At 42.5% G+C, this 20,879-nt stretch overlaps 1 protein-coding gene across 3 annotated transcripts in view; it reads left to right on the top strand.

Moving 5' to 3' along the window:
- Positions 1-20,879, top strand: part of SLC4A11 (solute carrier family 4 member 11) — a 95,916-nt gene that overhangs the window by 37,395 nt on the left and 37,642 nt on the right. For all 3 annotated transcript variants that reach the window (XM_085223749.1, XM_085223748.1, XM_085223750.1), the window contains exons 4-8: positions 1,773-1,819; positions 6,550-6,781; positions 8,001-8,082; positions 15,543-15,666; positions 18,710-18,916. In XM_085223749.1, the coding sequence (XP_085079875.1) occupies positions 1,773-1,819; positions 6,550-6,781; positions 8,001-8,082; positions 15,543-15,666; positions 18,710-18,916 (692 nt within the window). The remainder of the gene's footprint in view (positions 1-1,772; positions 1,820-6,549; positions 6,782-8,000; positions 8,083-15,542; positions 15,667-18,709; positions 18,917-20,879) is intronic.

Raw genomic sequence — 20,879 nt, 5'->3', positions numbered from 1 at the left:
AATTAGGCTGTAAATTGAGTAAGTGAGCGCTGGAGGACTACAAATGGAAAAGCCTGGGGAAAATGCTTGATGTTTCTGGTTTAGTTGCGTGCTTACTTCTTAATAATAAATAGCATTTTCAAGATAAAACAGCTTGTGCTTTCCAAAGAATGTGTCAAAAGCAGTAATAATTGGAACAGTTGTGCCAGCAGACTTAAGTGATGCTCTTAATCACATGTAGAGTGTCCAAGTGAACTTTAGAAGTTGAGTGATGTAACCAAAGCCTCTGAACCATTTTATTTAAAGATGAATGCAGTCCTCTCCCCATTTTCCTCTACTGCGGAGTCAACTCTGTCTCCAGTTTGATTCCCAGTGTTTTAACCATTTAAATCTGAATATCACTTTTGATGCAGAGTAAATACATCATCTCTGTCACTATAACTTACTTGGAGGCAGAGACTGACTCCCATCTCACTGTAGTCTCATTTCAGGCAGTTGTAGGACATCGTAAGGTCTCCCCTGAATCTCCTCTTCTTCAGGCTGACCCATCCCAGTTCCCTCAGTTGTTCCCATAAGAGCTGTGCTCCAGACCCTTTGCAGCTCCGTTGCCCTTCTTTGGACACACTCCAGGTTCTCAATATCTATGTTGTAGTGTAGGGCCCAAAATAGAGGCCCTACACAACACTCAATATGCTGAGTACAGAGGGCAGCAGGGCTGAGCTTGTAGTGGGGTCATCCTGTGGAGTGGGATTGAAGCAGTTCTGAGAGGCTGAGACCTGGAAAATCAGGTATGTAGAAGTAACAAATGTCCCATGAATGTGTGCAATTCTATTACATCCCTGTACTTTTCCACAGCTTGGCTCTGGAAAGGTTTTTTGGTCTTGTAGTTTTTTTCCATGTCACTATGCTTATTTGAACAAGAACTGTTCATAATTTCAGTAGCTGCACAATCTTGTGGTTTCTTTTGAAGAGCTGGAAGGTGAAGGTTTTGAGGGAGAAGGATGAACAACACCTGCAGTGTTTGTAATGCTGCAGGCAACGAAGAGAGGGGGGCATGGCAAAAGCAATGGGATTTCATTTGTTTTTTTAGTTTATATCACAAAATCTGCTTCGTAGACACCCTAAGACAATGTTAACACTATTTTTTTGAACCAGGAACTCTTGGACACCTCTGTCCCTGCAGCTCAACTTCATAGTGAGTGACAGCTAATAGTCTCTAAACAGCAGTTTTCTTTCTCAAGAGCTCTGTTGCTTTACGCTTTGATTTATGGAGGTAGAGTGGTGAGTTGATGGGACACTAATGTGCTCATCCTCGAGTCACTGCGTGTGATCTCTCACAGCCTGCTCCCTTGGAAGTGCCTGGGTGTTATTGTTGACTTTTTAACGAGGACAAGAATGGTTTCCAAACGAGTGTGACTCATGCAATCTTAGCCTCAATCTATCAAGCAGCGATGCATGGGATTAAATGATTACCTAAAGTATTAAGAATTAGGTTTGGGGGGGGGAGCAACAGGGAGGGGGGTTGGGTAGTAAAGGGTAAAAATACATAGGGAATTGGAAAAACAAAACAGAAAGCTACAAGACTCAAATTGTGGCTGATTAGACTGGTAAAAGGCTGCTTCTGCACTTGGTTTATATTTCCTAAATGGGAAATGTTGTGAAAATTGAATCTCTACTTCTTCTCTAGATATAGTCCTCTGTCTGCCAGGAGTGATACTTCACCTTGTCCTGAGCCTTGTGCTGCCTGTCAGATGCCTGTGATAGTAACACTGTTTAACTTTTTTCTTTTCCAGCTGAAAATGAAAGTGCTGGCTGCGTGTTACTACACACATCGAGGAAGGTAAGTAGGGATTCTGGGTGATAGACTTCATCGAGAAGCAGAAAAAAGGATTTTGAAGCACACTGTGGGAGTGGGGAGATGGTTTTTACTGGCCAGAGCAGGATATATCAATACCTTCTTCCCTAAATTCCTCAGTCTTCATTTAAGAATACAAAACCAATGTGCTGCTTGTTCTCCAAACAATTTATCTGTAATTGTTTCACTGTGTTTTGTCCCAGACAATTCCTTGACATGTTAATTCATCACTTTCTCTTCTGCAGCTGCCTGCGAAGGGATCCAAGCATACACCACAGAGACTCAGGCTGCTTAGTTCCTTTCCAGCTGAAAGCACAAACACCCCATAGGCACTGCTGTGACTTGATTTCCTGTTTATTCCCACTAATCAGATCTGCCTCCACGAGGTTCAGCAGGAGTGAAATACATGGAAACACTCCATTTAGGAGGACAATTGGGAAACAGTGTTTAGTTTACTCTTGAGACAGTAACTTGATAATGATAAGGCAGAAACATGAGAAACCTCCCATAGGCTGTGTTACTGCAGACCTCCAACTATGAAAGCACAAAGTATGCAGAGAGGAAATGAACTGATATTTAATATCACTTGCAGTCTTGATCTTTGGGGCTGAAGCATGACCTGTGGTGCTTTAGGCTGTCATCTCTTGTCCCACCTGGGCTGGAGGGACTGGCTGTGTAAACTTGTAACATCGTTCATGTTGGTCAATTTAATATTACAGGCTTGTTTAATTTGTCTCATCTAATACAACTGCCTAAGCTGCTGTGAGCTGGTTGCACTTGACTGAAAGTAACCTAAGAGCTTGATCACTTAATTAGAAAATTCAAAGTCCAAATGCAGGATCTGCTTCTGATAAGAAATAGTTGGAAGCTCAAAGTATCTTGTCTTCCAGTGTTTTTCTTCAGAGCTGTAGGATTCTTGCAATTCTGGCCTGTAGTTCATGCATGAGCGTTTTAGTGTGCTGTAAGCAACAAATACCAGAGGGGATAGCATGCTTTAGTAAGGCTAGAGGAAAAAAATGCCATAGCGGGCAAGTAAAATTGTTGTGCTTCAAATATAGAGGAATTTGGGTCCTGGGTCCCAGGAGAAAGCATCACTAGAAGAAAAAGGGTTTAGTCAGATGTTTTATGTGTAGAGAGACATTTCTCTTCAGGACTGTCCCTGTCCTCTGGTGATAGTCTGTGGTTCTTGCCTCCTTTGAGGAGTGCTGGAAAGGCAATGCATGTCTTGGACGAGTTTGGTATGTCCCTTGATGGGCGTGTAGGGAATCTGCTCACAGTCTGAACTACTTAATCACCATCTCAGTATGCTTCTGAGGAAACATCTGTGAGTATCTGGCAGCAGCAGAGGTGGAACTGTGCTCAGGACAATGTGGTTTTGGGGAACACCTTCTCCTGAGGTTTTTGCAGCCTCTGTAAGTGGGCTTTGTCTATGGAGCAGCAGGCCAGCAGATGACGTTGATTTTGGATGTTCTTGATGAGTGTTGAAAGCTTTGTTTTGCATGGATTGGTCTAATGGATGTTGGCCAAGGGTCCTGCTTGTGTGATGTTAGGGGAGGCTGTTTAATGCATTCTTATTCCTGAAGCATGACAACCTCTCTTCTTGCTATGATGCACTGTACAGCTTTGCAAATAGGGATACACATACTATTAAAAAGACTATTGAGTAGCTGTCTTGAGTTTCTTGCTAGGAAGTTTCCAGCATGCAGTATCCTGGTGTGACTTGATTGTCTGGCTAAAAATATTTGTGAAGGAGTAGTCATTAATTTCTCTTCAAAACAGTGGGTGTCCTGACTGGAACAGGTTCTGTTTGAGCTATCTCTGAGGTGTTGCTGTACCAGCAATTCAACTAATTTGCTCTTGGTTTGTCTCAGCTGGTGAGCAATGTATTTGTATCTTCTCATGGTGGCATGCTACCTTGCAGTGTTCTGTGTGTATATCTTACTCAGTGTTATAGGAGTGGTAATAGGGGTAGTTATTGTGTTTTATTTCACATAATAGAACAGGAGCAGGGGAATAAAGCAGGGCTGAGGTATGGAAAATTATTTACAGAAGGCATAAGTGGAAGATTGTTGCAGAGCTGGAGTTATAGAATCAAAGAATCCTTAAAGTTGGAAGAGATCTCTGAAGGTCATCTTGTCTATCTCTCCTGCAGTGAACAGGGACAGTTCAGCTAGATCAGGCTGCCCAGGGTCTGATCCAGTCTCACCTTGAAAGTCTCCAGGGAAAGGGCATCAACCACATCTCTGGGCAACCTGTCCCAGTGCCTCACCATCCTCATTGTAAAAACTTTCCTTATATCCAACTTACATCTACCTTCTTTAAGCTTGAATCATTTTCCCCCTTGTTCTATCACCACAGACCCTGCTAAAAGCCTGGGCTTTCTGGGCTGACTCATGTCCCCCTTCCTATCCACCAGTACCCCCAAGTCTTTTTTGGCAGGGCTGTGCTCAATCCTTTCATCCCCAAGCTTGTAGTGACGATTGCCTCGACCCAGGTGCAAGATCTTGCATTTGAGTTGAATCCTCATGACTTGTATCAAAGCTGCTGACACTGCTGTCCTAACACAACAAGCAAATGCTGCTGTCCTGTGCAGATCAGTAGAGCATAGGCATTGATTGACGTGATGTGGGCAGATAATAGCCATCTGCTGAATGCCTCTGATTCATTTGTTATCTATCAGCCAACTTCTTGCTTCATCGTTCTGCTGCTGCTGACTTCTTTTAAGCATGTGAGAAATTGATGACATAAAACCACTTTTGCTTTCTTGAGATCATCTTGATTCTGCAGCATTCCAATTTAACTTTCTTGATACTTCCTTTGTTCCATATTCTTCCATTTTTGTTAAATCAAAATCTAGAAGGCTGGAAGAGACCTGAAACCACCGAGTCCAACCCCAACCCATCCCCACCATGTCCACTGACTGTGGCTGCAAGTGCCCCATCCCCATGGTCCTTGGACACCTCCAGGGACAGTGACTCCACCACCTGTCTGTGCCAGTGCCTGACCACTTTTTAGGGAAAGAGCTGTTTCAATAAATCCAGTTAGAACCTTCGCTAAATCCTCTGTAGACTGTTTAATCTCTCCACTGTTTGAACATCCATCCTAGGTTGGACTCTGTGCCAAACAAGCCGGAACAGGACACCTTTGAGAGAAGTTCTGGTCACCTGGTGAACTCATGGGCACAAATATTACAGGTGGTGATAGGTGTTTAACCTGCTTTCATGCAGCGATAGCCTAAGATGGATTGGCCACTTGCAGTTCTACCACCTCCTACCTTAGGTGGGATGGTGACAGAGCTGTGTCACTATCTCCTCTCCTACGAGCAGATGGAAGTAAAGCCTCGGGGGTGGCAATGAAATCCTTCAGAGAATCCTCAGCCTCAGTTCTCCAAGGCTGTGTAAGAAATGATTGATGCAAAGTAAAACAGTGTTAATTGCAATGGATGTGTACTGACAACTTGATAGTTGCTGTGATAATTACAGTAATTAGTGAGATATTAGCATTTTTCTTAGCGTCTAGGCTATAAATGGAAAAGGTGGAGTGGGTATGTGTGAGAGGAAGGGATCTATGACTCAAGCACTATAGTGGTCCCTATAATGGGGGGGCAATGAGCCACGGTCTTTGTTGTGGAGGCAGCATGGTTTCAGTTTTATTAAAGTAATTTGTAGTGTATATCTTACTGAGTTTAAGGGGAGTTCTAGGCTTAAATGCATCTTTAAAATCCAGTCTGCGGACTTGTAACGTCTTGTCTAGCTTCCTGTGGGATGGAAGATCCATATAATGAAATGCAAGTCCTATTTCCTTGTTTTATCTCAAGCTGTTGAAGGATAGGACAGGACTGTCAGTTCTTGACTCACTACTGAGAGCGTTAACTGCGTGCGTGGATTTCTAAGAACTGTGAAATGGGAACAACAAATCTGCAGTTTGATAATTCAATTAACAAATGTCATACCTGACAAATGAAGAAAGGAATTGAGCTTCTGTAATATAGCGTGGTTGTTTCTTCCATTTCAAGGTCTACAAGTCTGACTGGGACAACAGACAGAACCAGCAGAGTTGAGGCAGTACTGGCCTTTTCTTGCCATCTGGTTTTCCTCCTCTCACACACTGATTCAAAGCTAAATGTTATGTAGAGAGGAAGAAAACTTCCTTGTGAGAACAGTAAGAATTTAGGAAGAATAAAAAGACACTGGGCTGCATGGGATTTCCTCATCTCCCTCTCCAAGCTCCTGAATTAGGAGGACTTGGAGAGATGGCTCTTTGGGAAGAGCTGACATAGGATGCCCAGAGATGCACACTGGCAGTTCTTCACTCTGCTGAACTGGGAGTTAATTTCTTTCTGACAGCTTTGCCCATGTCATTGCAAACATGTTGAATTGTTTAAACCAGAAGGAGGCTTAAGATGCTACCATAAGCATGCTATCTTTTATCTTAGGAAATGAAATTGGTTTATTTATTCATCACTGCGTTCAACATCAGGGTGGAAACTGTGACCAGGCAATCACCCATGGAGACTCAATTAGCATAAGCCTCAAAATTGCCTTTTAATGCATTAACAATATAAAAAACTACTTTTGCAATTGATCTGAAAAAAGTGATTCTGGTTTGTTGACAGGAATATCAGAAAAAGCTGCTGTCTTTGTAAACTACAAAACCTTACTCCTTTGTCTGGTATTGGTACAGCTATCTAATGCTCTGACCTCTTTTTAATACAGTACCTGAAATTAAAGAATTTTGAGGAAGAAGTCAGAGCCCACAGAGACCTGGATGGGTTCTTGGCCAGAGCCAGCATCATCCTTGATGAAACAGCCACCTCTTTGGATGATGTCCTTCGAGAGATGCTGAAACATTTTGCTGAAGACCCCGAGAACACGGAGCCAAGCTGTAACTTTGAAAAAATCATGAGCACTTTATTCACGGATTCAGGGACCCCACGAGAAGGGAATGGTAATCCATACTTGATTAGCTTCCAAATAACAGTTATTAGTCCACCTTTAAATTGGTGGCGTGTTGACCACTCACTAATGCATGCTTCCCAAATTTGCATGTTGCGTGCAGTGCTGGGGGTTATTTTGGTTGGCTAGGCTGAAGGGCCTCATCTCCAAAGTTTTGTTTAAGTGGAGTTTTGTCACTGTTCCATTTAGATGCACTAATGTTCTCCTGAGGGAGAGGTCTCCAGCACTGAAATTTCCTGTCAGTTGGACAATCACATTAGGAGTGATTGTCCTTAGAAAAGTGTCAGGTGTTCTTCTGCAGGGAGATGCTTTCTGGTGTCCCTTCAGAAGTGGCTCCTTTGCCTTGTGATTCTCCAGCTGAATTCACACAGGCTGAGGAATTCTGAGTTGAATGAGCAGTTTTTTGGGGAAGGCTGAGCCTTCACATTGACCCTAGCTCACTAAAAAGGGCAAGAGTTCCATTGGTTTGCTCTAGAAAGTCAAAAATGGGGTAGACTTAGAAACACTGGCTTAAATGTCCCCTTATCTACCAGTGAATGTCATAGCACAGTCTAAAACACTGCCTTTTAGCCCAAGATGTAAAGAAGCTTAACTAAGCGTTGTTTCTCTGTAGGCATCCATGACGTTTCAGAGCCAACAGGAATGAATATACAAACATGTACATCGCATCTCAAATGTAACTGTCACAGCCTGAGTGAATTTATTTAACAGATATGTCAAGTTCTGAGCATGTAGTAAGCATGTTCATGCTTTGGTTACTTTTTGCTGCCTGTCTTAGTGCTTTGCATTTATATCTTGAATTTAGGCTTTCTGCCAATAAAAAAAAAAACACCTAGGTGGTGCCATCAAGCAATCTGAGAGAACAATACTTGCAAAGAGAGGAGAGAGGGCATGGGAGTTGGAAGATGAAGTCTCTTCTAGTCCTGTGTGTATTCAATAATGCTATTCTAATAACTTAATATTGTGGTAGAATGATGTTAGAGGGAGAAAACAGCTGCCTCTTCAAGCTGCAAATAGTTTAAGGCAGAATTCAAAGGCATCAATTCAAATGTTTCCACTTCTTCCTATTGTCATCCCCAATCCTTGCATCCATCCAGTATGCAGCTAAATATGCTTGGTATTAGCATTTAGCTTCAGTTTGAAAGGAAATGTAATTTGTAGTTGCATGCGAATGTGAACAAGCTTGTAACATTTCTTTTCTTCTCCCCTAGTTCACCTCTTATCAGATACAATTCAAGGGGTCACAGCGACAGTCACAGGGGTGCAGTATCAGCAGTCCTGGCTCTGCATCATGTAAGTACCTGGGTTGTTGCTTATTAGAATATGCAGGTTACTCAAGACTTGCAACTATTCTTACTGCAGAGGGGAATAGCAGTTGAGAATACGCTCTTTAAGTTGAGATGGTGAGGCCTTCTCTGACCATCTGTCCTGACCTGGTGGGCTCTCTGAGCATTGGGCTCATTTACAAACGAATTGCAAGCAGCAATTTGGGCAGAGTGACCATAATCTCCACAAAGCATTAAATTGCTGGATGCTGTCTAAATCTGAGGTTAACAAACAATGCTGAAAAAACTCAGAGCCCGATTATTCTAATTACTACGGATGTTAATTAGGAGCTCTTGAAAAAAGGACAAATGAACTTGATCATGGACTACTTTGACTGCCAAAATCTGTGACCTTGTACTGAAAGACTTCTTAAGCCCTTTGCAAACATCAAAACCTTGCAACTAGAAATTGAATTCAGAAATTCAGACACTATTCAGACACTGATTGTTTGTTGGCAATTAATTCAGACACTGTCAACACTGCTAAACATTGGAGCAGCCCCATAAGGCAGTAAGGGCTTTGTCACTTAGGATTTAGAAGCCAGGATGACTTCACCCCAGTTTCCACTTGACTGAAGCTAGGTTGCTTGGTTTTTCAAATCATTACCCCATAGTCAAGCATGTAGGGTGAGCCAAACTGTCCCTTCACAGAGAAATGCTAGAGTCACTGAGCTAACTGAAGCAATCTAACTTCAACCTCTCTGTTTCTGTATTCATATGTAATCTCTAGTCAAGCTGTCATGAGATATCCAGGTCATTTATCTGGGAATGGGGTTAACCTATGTTGTATACATCCTACAGGCTCTCAAGGAGTACAAACATGTAGCAAAATTCACAACTGGTTTGTAGGACAGCTGTCACAATAGCTTTCCTTCTCCTAGCAGTGTTTCTGCTTACAGCTGGAAGAAATGTAGACTATTCTGCCTTGGAGATAGATGTTGTCGTTTTTAATTTTTTAATCACTTACAAAAGAGAACTCCTGCATGTCAGAGGTGTCTGTCCTATGGAGCAAGTCAATTGGATAATGTCTGTGCTATGTGTACTACTGTCAGCCTCTACTCTTATTCCTGGGATACACAGAGTAGTTTTCTCAAGAGGGGAGATGAGTTCATATAGCAAAAATGGTCATTCTATGATTCAACATAGAGGGATTCTGAGCAGTTTGTTTCTGTGTCATACCACAGATATGATAGGGAATGTGCATGCAACTTCAGGGAGAGCAGAGGTGGGAGTTCCTACTATGGCATGTGATGTGGCTCTGTGTAAAGCTTTAGAGAGCACTGACTTGATAACAAAGCACTTGTAGAGGTCATGATATGAATGCTGTGATGATATACACAGAGCTGAAAAGGGTAGGATCAGTATTTCTGTAGAAAGTGAGTCAAAAGTTTGAATATATCCATGACAAGACATGATCTGAAAAACAAGCTTACAGCCTGAAGGTGTCTTGTGCAAAACTTTCTTGTTTCTTCTTTTTGTTACTCTGAAGAGGGAGAAGAAAGTGGTGGGAAAGCAGTGATGAGTTCTTAACTGTAATTATATAATTATTGCACTGTATTGCTGCTGTAGCTATTGTGCAATGGATTGAGAATGATATTTTTAGACCTTACGTTTTTCTTGAAGTCAGATTGCAAAACAACATTACAAACTCTGAAGTAAAAGGAATTTTATGGTTTTTTTTCCTGTGTGAGTGGGAAGAATCTAAGATAGCTTTTTACTGTTTTATATTGCACTTAAATTTAACAAAGAGTACAGATTTAAATTAGCTCTGTTGTTTTCTGTGCACCTTAACTTTTTCTTCCTAGCAAATGGAAGGAGTTTGGGTATCGTAATAAGATTATATTAATGAGGAGAAGCAGCTCAGAGATAGAGCTTTAGTAGTACTTTTTCTCCTCAAATGCAATGCAGAAGTACCATGTCGAAATATTCCTGAAGAAAAAATGCTTTTTGGGATTTTCAGTGAGTTCTTCAGAGCAGTATACTTCATGGACACAAAAACTTGCTTCCATTCTCCTCTTGTTGGAATGAGGGCGTGTTCTTCCCTTTCATTCAAACCTCAGGGAGAAGAGAAGTGGGGAAAACCTAGGGCAAAGAAGCTATTCTGCTTCTGCTGCAATTTGATGCTCTCCTGGCAGCTTCAGGTCTGTTGAACCACTAGCAAGGTCAGAAGTACTGTCTGAGCCTGGGCCACATCCACGGGACAGAATAAGCTGTTGGAACTGAAGATCTCAAGGTTTGAATGCTACAGTGAGGTCCAGGGAAAGAACTGACTTCTGATTTACAGTAGACTTCAGAGATTTTATTTATTTGAAGAATTACCTATAACTGTTCTCACCACAGCCTTACCCAGGGCATGTGTGCATATGGAAACCTTGGGATTCCTTCATTAAAATGCTATGTAGCTGAGAGCAATGCAGGGCCGCATGCCCCACTAGCAAGTGATGCTCACCTGCAGAGAAGTGAAGATAGCTAAGTTTTTGTCTATCATAAAATTGTAGAATGAATTGAGTTGGGAGGAACCTCAAAGATTGCCTGGTTCCAACTCTCCCCTGTCCAGGGTTGCCAACCACTAAATCAAACACTAGGGCAGGCTGCCCAGTGCTCCGTCCATCGTGTTTAATTGGTCATTTGACATGAGGAAGCTCTGCTTTTAGTAGGAGCTTGTGGAGACACTATGATATTCTTCCAGCAAGCAATGATTGCAGCAGGTACATGTACTGCTGGGTAGAACCTCTGCTTTTTCTAGGAACCAGCTGAATTCACTGTGATCCAGAGTCTGGAAGAGGTAAAGTAGGTGCTTTGCATGTTTAGAGGGGGAAGAAGCCAATATAAGAGCTGTTGGTTTAGTCTTGCCAAACTTCATGGTTCAGAAAGTCTAAGGATAGCCCTCCTTTTCCAGCAGGCACTGTATGGAAAAGTGGCTTTGATCACAAACATGTCTTATCAAGCCCAATTACTGCCCTTATCATGTGACAAGTGGAGGTGTGAATGCCCAACATTTTTTGTTTCCTGGGATGCGATGTAGAACCTGTAATTCTAAGGGTATTGCAGTCATTGCCAGTTAACTGCTGGTGTCCTCCATGAGAAATGCCAGCTGATGCATTATTGAACAAATGCTGCCTGAGCAGAGTGGAACTCATCAGGCAGTACCACCTCCAGGCAATACTCTTCTTGCCGGGAGATGAATATAATTTCTGCTTTCCAGAAACGAATCCTTCAAAAAATAAACATGAAACCGGGGGCTGCTTTGTAGTCTGTATTGAGTAAATGAAGAGCTATTTCCTTTGGTTGGTTTGGAATTTGGTTTGATTTGGCGTGCCAGTTGGTGAAGGGCTTAATTTTAGTGCATTCAACTGATTTGCTAGAGCTGTTTGAACAGGTAAAGCCAGGGAAGAAGCCTCTCTGCAACTGAAGATGCAATGGCTTGCGTCTCACGCTGCTATAAAATTGTTTATTCTCATATAACCTTACTGCAAAAATCCCTATGAGGAGGGCAATTCAAAATACCAGGTAGCCTTTCAAAACTTAGTAGCTTGAGGTTATTTTGGATATCAAAAAAGGCAGCTGTTGAACTTAACTGGACTTTGAGTTCTGGAAACATGGACCTTTCCCCCAAACTTCAAAGCAGTCATCTTTAAATGTTGCTTGGGTTCAAAGTAGTGATTTTTAGTGTACCTATAGCTGCCCTTGTTGGTGTGTTAGAGTCAAAACTCCCGTGCATGCTGTGTTATTGAAGGGATTTGTAAAATCCAAACCCTTCACTGGGAGTTTGAGTCTTGAAGGAGAGCTGTTGACAAGAAGAATGACAAATCTTAGTGCCTACAAGTGTGTTCAGGGAGGAAGGGGTGGATTCCGCTGCGCTGTCCTGTAGGAAATGCTTTCTCCCTAACTCCCCTAGAGATGAACCACTAGAGAGGATGTGTCTTTCTAGAGCACAGTGCATTTGTCGCTCAGAAATAATACTCATCCTGGAGTGATTTTGCTCTGTACTTCCGAACCGTCCCAGTGCCAAACTGCTGGTGAGCTGGCCTGCTGGTTGCAGTTCCATTCCTCGCTTGTAAATTCTGCCTTTTGAAAGCCCTGTGCCTGGAGCTGCTTTGCCAATGATTTATTTGCAGTGGATGAGAACAGGCAGTGTCACTATTGTTCTGCACTGGGACAGGAAAAGGTTGGCTAGCTGATTACCTCTACTGGGCATTTTTTCTTACTGCAGGGGATAATTTCTTTCTAAAATGACTTCCTTTCTTGCCCAGCTTTTTGTTTCTCTTGGGTCTCCATAGTTTGACCCATTTTATGACTTCTCTGTGAGATATTATTAATCTGATAACATCTTGGGCATAGGGCAGAACGTGTGACTTTGTATATTGGTGATTTTGGTGGAATGCTGCCAGTTCTCACCATTCAAGTGCCATGTTGTGTGCTGCAAGATATGCAACCTGGAAAGAGGAGGACAGTGAAGCAGGAATTTGAGCTATAATTTAAATGGCCTTTTTTTATAAGCTCAATTATTGGAGAATAATGATGAAACTGCTGAGAACGCAACCTGGCATCTCATTAAATCATAACCACATGTTTCCTTATGTGAGTAATAATGGGTTGAAAATAGGTTTTTCTGCTTGTTGACCAAACCAGAAAAGAATCGCATTTAGCTCAACTCAAACCAGAAAGCAACTTGGAGGCTTTGGCCAAACCATACTTGATTTAGTCAGCTGAAAATGTCTTGCCAGTCCTCAGGCTTCTGGAGGAGTTTTGGCTGTTTACTGTCCAAATATCTCTCTTTAAGTGGAAATTTACTCAAGTGCTACTCAAGTGACTTTTTTTTAGCCTGAACTGCACAGTTTTACTTATGAATTTGCACAGCTTAAGGTAACTTCATGTGAGCCACATAGACTTTCTTTATTTTCTTTACAAGTATTTTTGCACAGTTCTAGAAAGGATTCCAGATTGTGTTCGTTTTGTCTGACTTACAGAATTAAAACAAAGAAGTGGGAACAGCAAGTGCTAGACAAAGAAACAGCTGGATTTCAGTTGGGTAGCTTTGATTCTGGTTTTATTAAATCACTAAGGTTGGAAAAGACATCTGAGATCATCAAATCCAATCCCAACCCATCCCCACCATGCCCACTGATCACGTCCCCAAGTGCCACATCTCCATGGTTCTTGAACACCTGCAGGGATGATGACACCACCTGGGTGGCTGATGACTTCCCTGGGCAGTCTATTCCAATGCCTGACTGCTTTTTCCAGGATGAATTTTTCCTTAATATCTAACTTGAACCTCTTTTAGTGCAAATTAAGGCACCTTTCGTCGAGCTCAAGCATCTTACTGCTGGTTGAGGGAGAACAGTAGCTGTGATATTTAATCTGAAGAACAAGTAGCTAGCTTAATTATAGCCTATATAATATTTATTTCTTCAAATAACTTTATTGCAACATGATTTCACATATCATATCCGGGGAGGCAGGCATCCCACACACTTAGTTTTTCTCCTCAGGTAGGAGCAGAAATTCACTGTTTTTTAGCAAGATTTCAGCTCTTAGATTCACTCAAATGTGGTGGAGCAAACAAACAGGTACTGCTGAGCAGCATTACTGGGAGGTAATGATAAGTTGCACTTATGTATCACATGCAAATGTGTTCACATGCATGCCTTGGTAACCTGCCCTACTTCTGGCTGTTGGCCATTTGCTGGTGTGATCAACCCTTGGCCTGTAGGATGCTGTCTCTGGCTGTGCTTTGGGCTTCAGTAGTTACTTGAGATGCTGGGAGCTGCTGGATAGATGTGGTAAGGAAAGATTTGTTTGTAAAGTGTTGGTACAGCATTATGAGCAATGGGTGTCTAGTATCTGACTGTGGCCATTTCCAGAATGGATATAGAATCATTTAATCATTATGATTGGGAAAAGCTGTACAAGAGCAACAAGTCCAGCTGTCAGTCATGTACAAAATGTCCAGAAATCCATCCTTTCCAAAGCATTTTTCAACTGAGGTCTGAAAACGCTGAGAAGAGGACAAAAAAAGGCTCTTTTTTTTTTTTTCCCAGCATGTATTAACTATTCATTTTTGTGCATTTCTTCCAATGGGTGAAGGTGAGGTAAGAGGAATAAAGGTGTTAGGTCACTTGATGGCTTTCCTATTAGCGCAGAATTCATGCGTTGGTTCTATTGGTTTCCTGAACCATGATAATCTTGTATGCTGTCCAGCTGCAGCAGGATTGCTACTGAAGGCTTTTGTTTGCTTGTGAAAACTAGTGTTTATTTCTTCCTTTGAAAAGAAAGATAAAAAGTGCTGCAATTCTGAAGTGTATTGGAGACCAACTGCAGCCTCTGAACCGCAGGCCGAGTGGAAAAAGGATAACTTGCATTCTATTTCCATGACTTAGAAAGAGACTTATTCTTAATGTTAAAACCTGTTTGGATTTTTAAAAATTATTTCTATTTCCACCCCCTCCTCTTCCAAGGCTGCTTCAGATGATTTGACCAGGAAGAGGTTAAGAGGCCTTGGTAAGAGGGAAATAGAAAATATGAAATACTGTCCTCATAATCATAACCTATGTGGTTACAATGAAGCTATTGGGCTGCTTTAGGACAAGTGCCTTTCTGAGACTAATATGCAGAGGTGACTTGACTTCCCGATGACAGATTGGAAGCAAACTCAGTATGGAGATATTTGCTGAGCTGATTTGGTATGCAGGTTATGAAACTTCATGAAGAATGTAATGTGCTTCTAACTAGTACATATCCAACTAAGGATCTTCAGCTGCTATGACTGGGAACGACTATCAGGATGTGAAAGCATTAGAATATCTCTTAAAAGGAAAGATGAGCTGGTTTAATGACAGAGAAATTAGAGGGAAGATGGTCTAAGGACTGTGATATTGATCTTGCTGGACAAATCAAATGGAACAAGCAATGTAAGTGACTTCAAACCAGAAAAAAATGTCACTCTGTTATGGGAAGTCATACTTCAGTATTGATAGGCAGATAGATCTCATTGTGCCTTCCAGAAGAGCTGGGAAGTTGTATGAGACTCTAAGTCTCTTTTACTTAATTATTAAGGAGAGCTGCAGTCTGGGCTAGTGATAACTTAAAAACTGGCTTGGTACAGTTCATAGAAAAATAACAGCTGAGAGCAAAGAGGGAATGCCATTCAAACAGATCTGCCCAAGGTAAAAGAGGTGGAAGCATTTGGCATCTTGCCTTTGTGTCTCCAAAAGCATTTTAGATGATTGAATCTAATTAGGTGTGAACTGTGTTTGTTTAATGTAGGTGTTGGATTTTGAGGGCTACTTTGCAAGAGTTTATGTAGTACTACAAATAAAAGGTACATTTCTATTTTTTTTTTGTTATTAGAAAGCAGATGGAAGAGGGAGAATTGTGTTCAGTGTATTGTAGTGCTGTGTATAACCACGCCATCTTTCCCCACAGTTGCACTATAAAGTCCCTGCAGCGACGTCATGTTTGCATCAGTCGCCTTGAGAGGCCTCAGAACTGGGGTGAGAACTCCTGTGAAGTCAGATTTGTGATATTAGTCCTGGCACCTCCTAAAATGGTGAGTATTCATAGAATCATAGAATGGTTTGGGTTAGAAGGGACCTTTTAAGATCACCTAATTCCACCCCCCTGCTATAGGCAGGGATACATCCCGCTAGACCAGGTTGCTCACAGCCCCATCCATCCTGGCCATAAATGCCTTCCAGTGCTTCGCTACCCTCACAGTAAAAAATTTCTTCCTAATATCTAGTGTAAATCCACCCTCTTCCAGTTTGAAACCATTTCCCCTCATCTTGTTGCTATGTGCCCTTATAAAATGTCCCTCCCCAGCTTTCCTGTAGGCCCCCTGCAGGTACTGGAAGGTTGCAATAAGTTCCCCCTGCATCCTTCTCTTTTCCAGGCTGAAGAGCCCCAGTTCTTTCAGCCTGTCCTCACAAGGGAGGTGCTCCAGCCCTTCAAGCATCTTCATGATATCTGACTATTTCTCTTCTTCATTTTCTTACTTAAGAGGATTTTCCCAATGTCATTTTTTCTCTGTTTCTGTAGAGTCAATGACAATGCATTATTTTTAAGGCAAATGGGACACCAAAAAGCCTGACGTTTTCCATGCTGTTGCCCAGACTGTTTATTCCAGACAGTGTACATGTGGAATAGGAGTGCTGTGGAAGGTCAGATTATGCTGAGGTGTTCTGAGAAGCGTTTCCTTAGCTTTCCGTACTTGAAATAGCAAGGCTAAAGTTTGCTTGGGTGTGCTTTTAGTGGTTCTCTGCAGACATGCTGAACTAATAACCTGTTAATGTACTCATTTATTTCAATATTGGGGGAAGACATCAAGGTCAATTGGGAATCAGCATCTTCCCTTCCTAGAAAGCACTGGCTTAATCAAATCAGTGTGTCCTGTGAACTAATGATTGAAAGTTTCAAACCTAAAGACCTTTTCATGCTTAAGCTGGCTGTTCACACCTTGGGGTTACTAGGTCTGTGCTCCTGAGAGGTATTGGGGAGGTTTGGGACTTTATCTGGAACAGGACAAATCCAGATCCAGCTTCCTGCCCTTCAATGCTATCTGAGTGACCCTGGGACCTTCTGGTCTGATTTGTCTCCTGTACACCCACCATCACCCTTGTTTAAATGGAAATAATGGTGTTTCCTCATTTTTGGCAGATCTTTTCCAACTGAGCAGTTCAATGCTTTTGGCATAGATCTCAAACCCAGCAGGCTGAAAACATATTGATGTTCCCTATGAGAAACAGCAGGCAAAATCTGAACCTGCTCACAATTGCATTGATCTTTTAATATGTGGCAGTGAGCTTATCTCCAGCCAACTACGTGCAAAGCGCCAAACAAGCAGCTCTGCATCCGCTCGTATCCTGAAAGTTTGCAGTTCCAATGGACAGCATCAAATTAAGGAAAGGGAGGGGACGCCAAGCAGAACCACAGTTGCCAATGTGCTTTATTTTAAATCATTGTATCTAGCCAGCTCTAAGTACGCATTTCTGGTACAGCAGTTAAAATAATTAACCTGCTGACATTTACAGTTTAAATGAGCCTTGCTTGGGGAGGGGGAGAAAAAGCCCAGAGAGTGAGCATCTGTTGTACTGAGGAACCTGGATCTTTGTCCCACTCTAACGTGTAGGATGGAAAGACTTGAGTGCTCACAGAGCAAAGTGAGGATGAGAAGTAATAGGCTTAAATTGTACTGGGGATGATGTCCAGGTTGGGTATTAGAGGAAAAAAAACCTCAGAGTGGTCAGGCACTGGCACAGCTGCCCAGGGAAGTGATAGGGTCACTGTCCCTGGAGATGTGGCACAGAGGATTGTGGTCAGTGGGCATGGAGGGGTGGGTTGGGGTTGGGCTTGGGGATCTGAGGGGTCTTTTCCAGCCATAATGATTCCATGAGTGCCAAAGCAAGTATAGTGTTAGTAATGATAGGACTAGCGTAGTGCTGCCTGCATTTCCACACCTCTGCACTGAGCAGCGCTGCTTCTTCACTGCTCGTGAAGAAACTGTTTACCTACTTATTTGTTTATCTATTTATGAAATTTATCTACTTTATGAATAATGATAATTGATTTAGATTAATCACATGCTTGCCACTACTTCTGACAGTAATGCAAGGAGTTAGGAATATGTCTAAAAGAAGGTGGTTGTTTGGGTATCTCAAGCAAAGGCTGCATTGTGGCTGTTGAATATAGTTGAGAGAAGTGGGAGTTAAAAACATTTCATCAAAAAGAAGCTCTTAAGGAGCTCTGGTTCTGTGTAACTTGCCTGCCTTGACCAAAATTTGCAAGCAGTTGAGCAGATCAGTTTGCAGAGCCTGAATTTAGTGGGTTTGTGTGGGGATGAGGAGCTCAGTCTCCTTTACTGTTTCCTTCATGTCTAATTTCCAAAGTGCTTGGAGCAACAGGAGAGCAGGCTTTGGATACCATTAAAGCTCATCTCTCAAAGACCAGATCTGTGACTCTTAAATGTTGTACTGATTAGACACGCTCCTTTCTCATTATTTCAGGCCTTCTGTCCCTTCCAGGTATTTGGTGAAGATGAACCCTGCTGCTTGTGGGTGCTCAGCTGCTTTTCTCCTCTGTTTTTCTCCATTCCAGTAGTTGTTTGAGCTGAGAGCCCTAAATCTGTACTTACGTTGCTGGGATTGCTGCAAAGAAGCCAAACAAATTGAGTTTCAGTGCCCAGAAATTAAGAAGCTGATTGTGCCTATGTGCACAGCAATCTGTCTCCAAGAAAAGGCATCCAGACATATCAATCTGCAGGAGCATTCAGTGTCCTTCCACCCTGGTGGCAGTAAGGCTGAGATACCTTAGGGCTAGCAAAGACTCTTATTTAGTCTCCTCAGCCCTGGAGGGAAGGGTGAGGGGATAAGATAAATGCTCAGTTAGATTCAGATTTGGTTCAGGTCAATCAAGACTTGCATTTCTGATCTGTATTTCTGGTCAGGGCCTAGACATTGGTTGGTGTGTCTGAGGAAGTGTGCCATTTTCCCCTGGCTGTCTCTGGGATATGCTGCCCAATGGGGCAAATCAGCAGCTTTACTTTCTGGAACTGAAAGAAAATAGCTTTTAAGTATTCCTTTCTCTTTTTAATTCAGAAAAGTACCAAAACAGCCACAGAAGTGGGCCGGACTTTTGCCACGATGTTTTCGGATATAACCTTTCGGCAGAAACTGCTAGAAACCAAAACTGAAGAGGAGTTCAAGGAAGCCTTAGTCCACCAACGCCACTTGTTGACAGTGGTGAATCAGAGACCCTCAGCAATGGGCGATGGGCACATGCCACACGGTCCTAAGCCACTCAAGGTAAGGCTGGCCAACATCTCCAACTGTCCTCCCACTGCTTTGGTGTCAAAATGAATAAATGCAAGGGTTTTCAGGAAAGGAGGTGAAGCGCTTGTGGTGCTTGCATCCATCAGACTTTCCTAGAGGTCTCTTAGGACTGAGGTTGCTATAAATGTTTCCAGTATGCTTGTCTACCTTCCTCAGCTCCTGCCGTAAATCTCAAGAAAACACTTCAAAGATGCAGGTGCTGAGGGGATGCAGAACAGTAGGGGGTTGAAATGGTTACAGGATTTTGAATCCAGATGCTTAGTTGTGGATGGGATTAATGGATCACTGTGTGCTGTCAGTCCAAGGTACTTAATCCTTACAATCAGAAGTCTCTGAAGAAGCTGCTGCTTGTCTTTCCTGCAGCCAAAAGACTTCTTGGCTATCCCAGCACAGTAATTTCACTTAAAAGTTGCCTGTCAGTTCTTGGCTTGACTTCCCACTGTTTGATCTGTAGCTCTGTAAAATGTTACTTGCTTTGTACTCTAAAGTTCGAGGGAAATGCTGTAACTCCACTTTCTTTTCTGGAATTTCCTGTGTATTGGTCACTGTGTTGCTTTTCCGTTCAGAAATTCATTCTTTAACCAAGCAGCATACCTGAAAAATAAACTGTATCATCCCTAGTCTGCTGTTCCTGTCCTTGAATTGCAAATAACCTTGAAGCTTTGGGTTGTCTCTAGTGCAGAGACTGGTTAACATATAACCTTTTTTAACTGAGGTAGACTTAAGGGGCTTTGACCTGCACATCTGGAAATGAGCAACTCTCTTTCTCCAGCATAATCCCCTTGCTTATAGGTAGCACTTTGGTAGACACCGTACTTGTCCTTAAGTTTGCAGGACAAGTCCTGCAATGCTCTCAAGCACAGGTCATTCAGAGTGGTGGTTTTGTAGGAGTAATTGCAGAAAAGTAAGCTTGACTCTTCGCATGTGGCCTTCCAAAGATGGTGCTGGTAGAGAATTTGAGGTGTCTGATTTCGTACGCACAGGAGAAATTAAGTCTTCTAAGAGCAGCCTATTTAAAATGTGGAGGCATTTCTGCTCTGGTTTGGTGAGCAGAAGGGCTGGATGCAATGTTTGTGTGGGCCCTGAAGTGGTGTTTTCCGCCTGCATTGCTGGGCATGCAATCATGGTCAGGCAGAACTTCCACAGCTCTGGGCTGGCACAGGGAACAGTGACACTTCCTTCTTTAGCACTTATTCTTGGCATTGATTGCTCTTAGCCTGACGTCGGTAATTCATCACTTTTAGAGGTATTTTAGCTCCCTAGGGATGCAGACTGTGCAATAGTAATTCTGCTTTCTCATGTCTCTTGAAAGAAGCTGCACTTGCCTGAAAGGGGACTCTCCAGCATCGATTTTGGGAGATAGGCTTTGGACCTCTTCCCATGTACCTGGCAGGCAAAGCTTTGCCTGGAGAAGTGAGGTTGAGTTGAGGTTGTAGCCTGCGTTCATCGGTTCCAATGAAAGCCTTTTGCAGAAGCCTTCCTCTCCTGTCTGTCCTGTGTGATAGTCCTTCAGAAAGGAACCCACTTAATGAGAACAAGCTCATATGAGACCAAGGATGTAATTTCAACCTGTGAACCTCCCCTGACTGAAATAAATACCCTAATCTGGAGCTGCTTCTCCAGCGAGCCCATGGGAGGGTGAAGTCCTGATGGCATAAAAATCTGCTTCCTAACTCCCTTTTTCTCTTGATCCTGTAGTGATGGGGGAGAAATGGGGCTGTAGGGTGTTGATGGGAGGGAGTGGGAGCACAATTAATATTTTCTTCTATCCCTTATAGTACTGGTGTAGAGAAATAGACTAACTCAAATGATGGTAGTTTGTGAAAGAGGCATGGAAGGGGTTGTAGAATGCAAGGTAGAAAGCTGTGAGCTTGCTGTGCGGGTGCAGCAAAAATGGAAGAAAAATGGAATGGATAAGGCCACCTGGGATTGGTAT

This window comes from Meleagris gallopavo, chromosome 4 (assembly GCF_905368555.1).
Source record: "Meleagris gallopavo chromosome 4, MGAL_WU_HG_1.1, whole genome shotgun sequence".
NCBI classification, from domain to species: domain Eukaryota; kingdom Metazoa; phylum Chordata; class Aves; order Galliformes; family Phasianidae; genus Meleagris; species Meleagris gallopavo.
The sequence above is the reverse complement of the archived record's forward strand: the minus strand, read 5'-3'. Positions and strand labels throughout refer to the sequence as shown.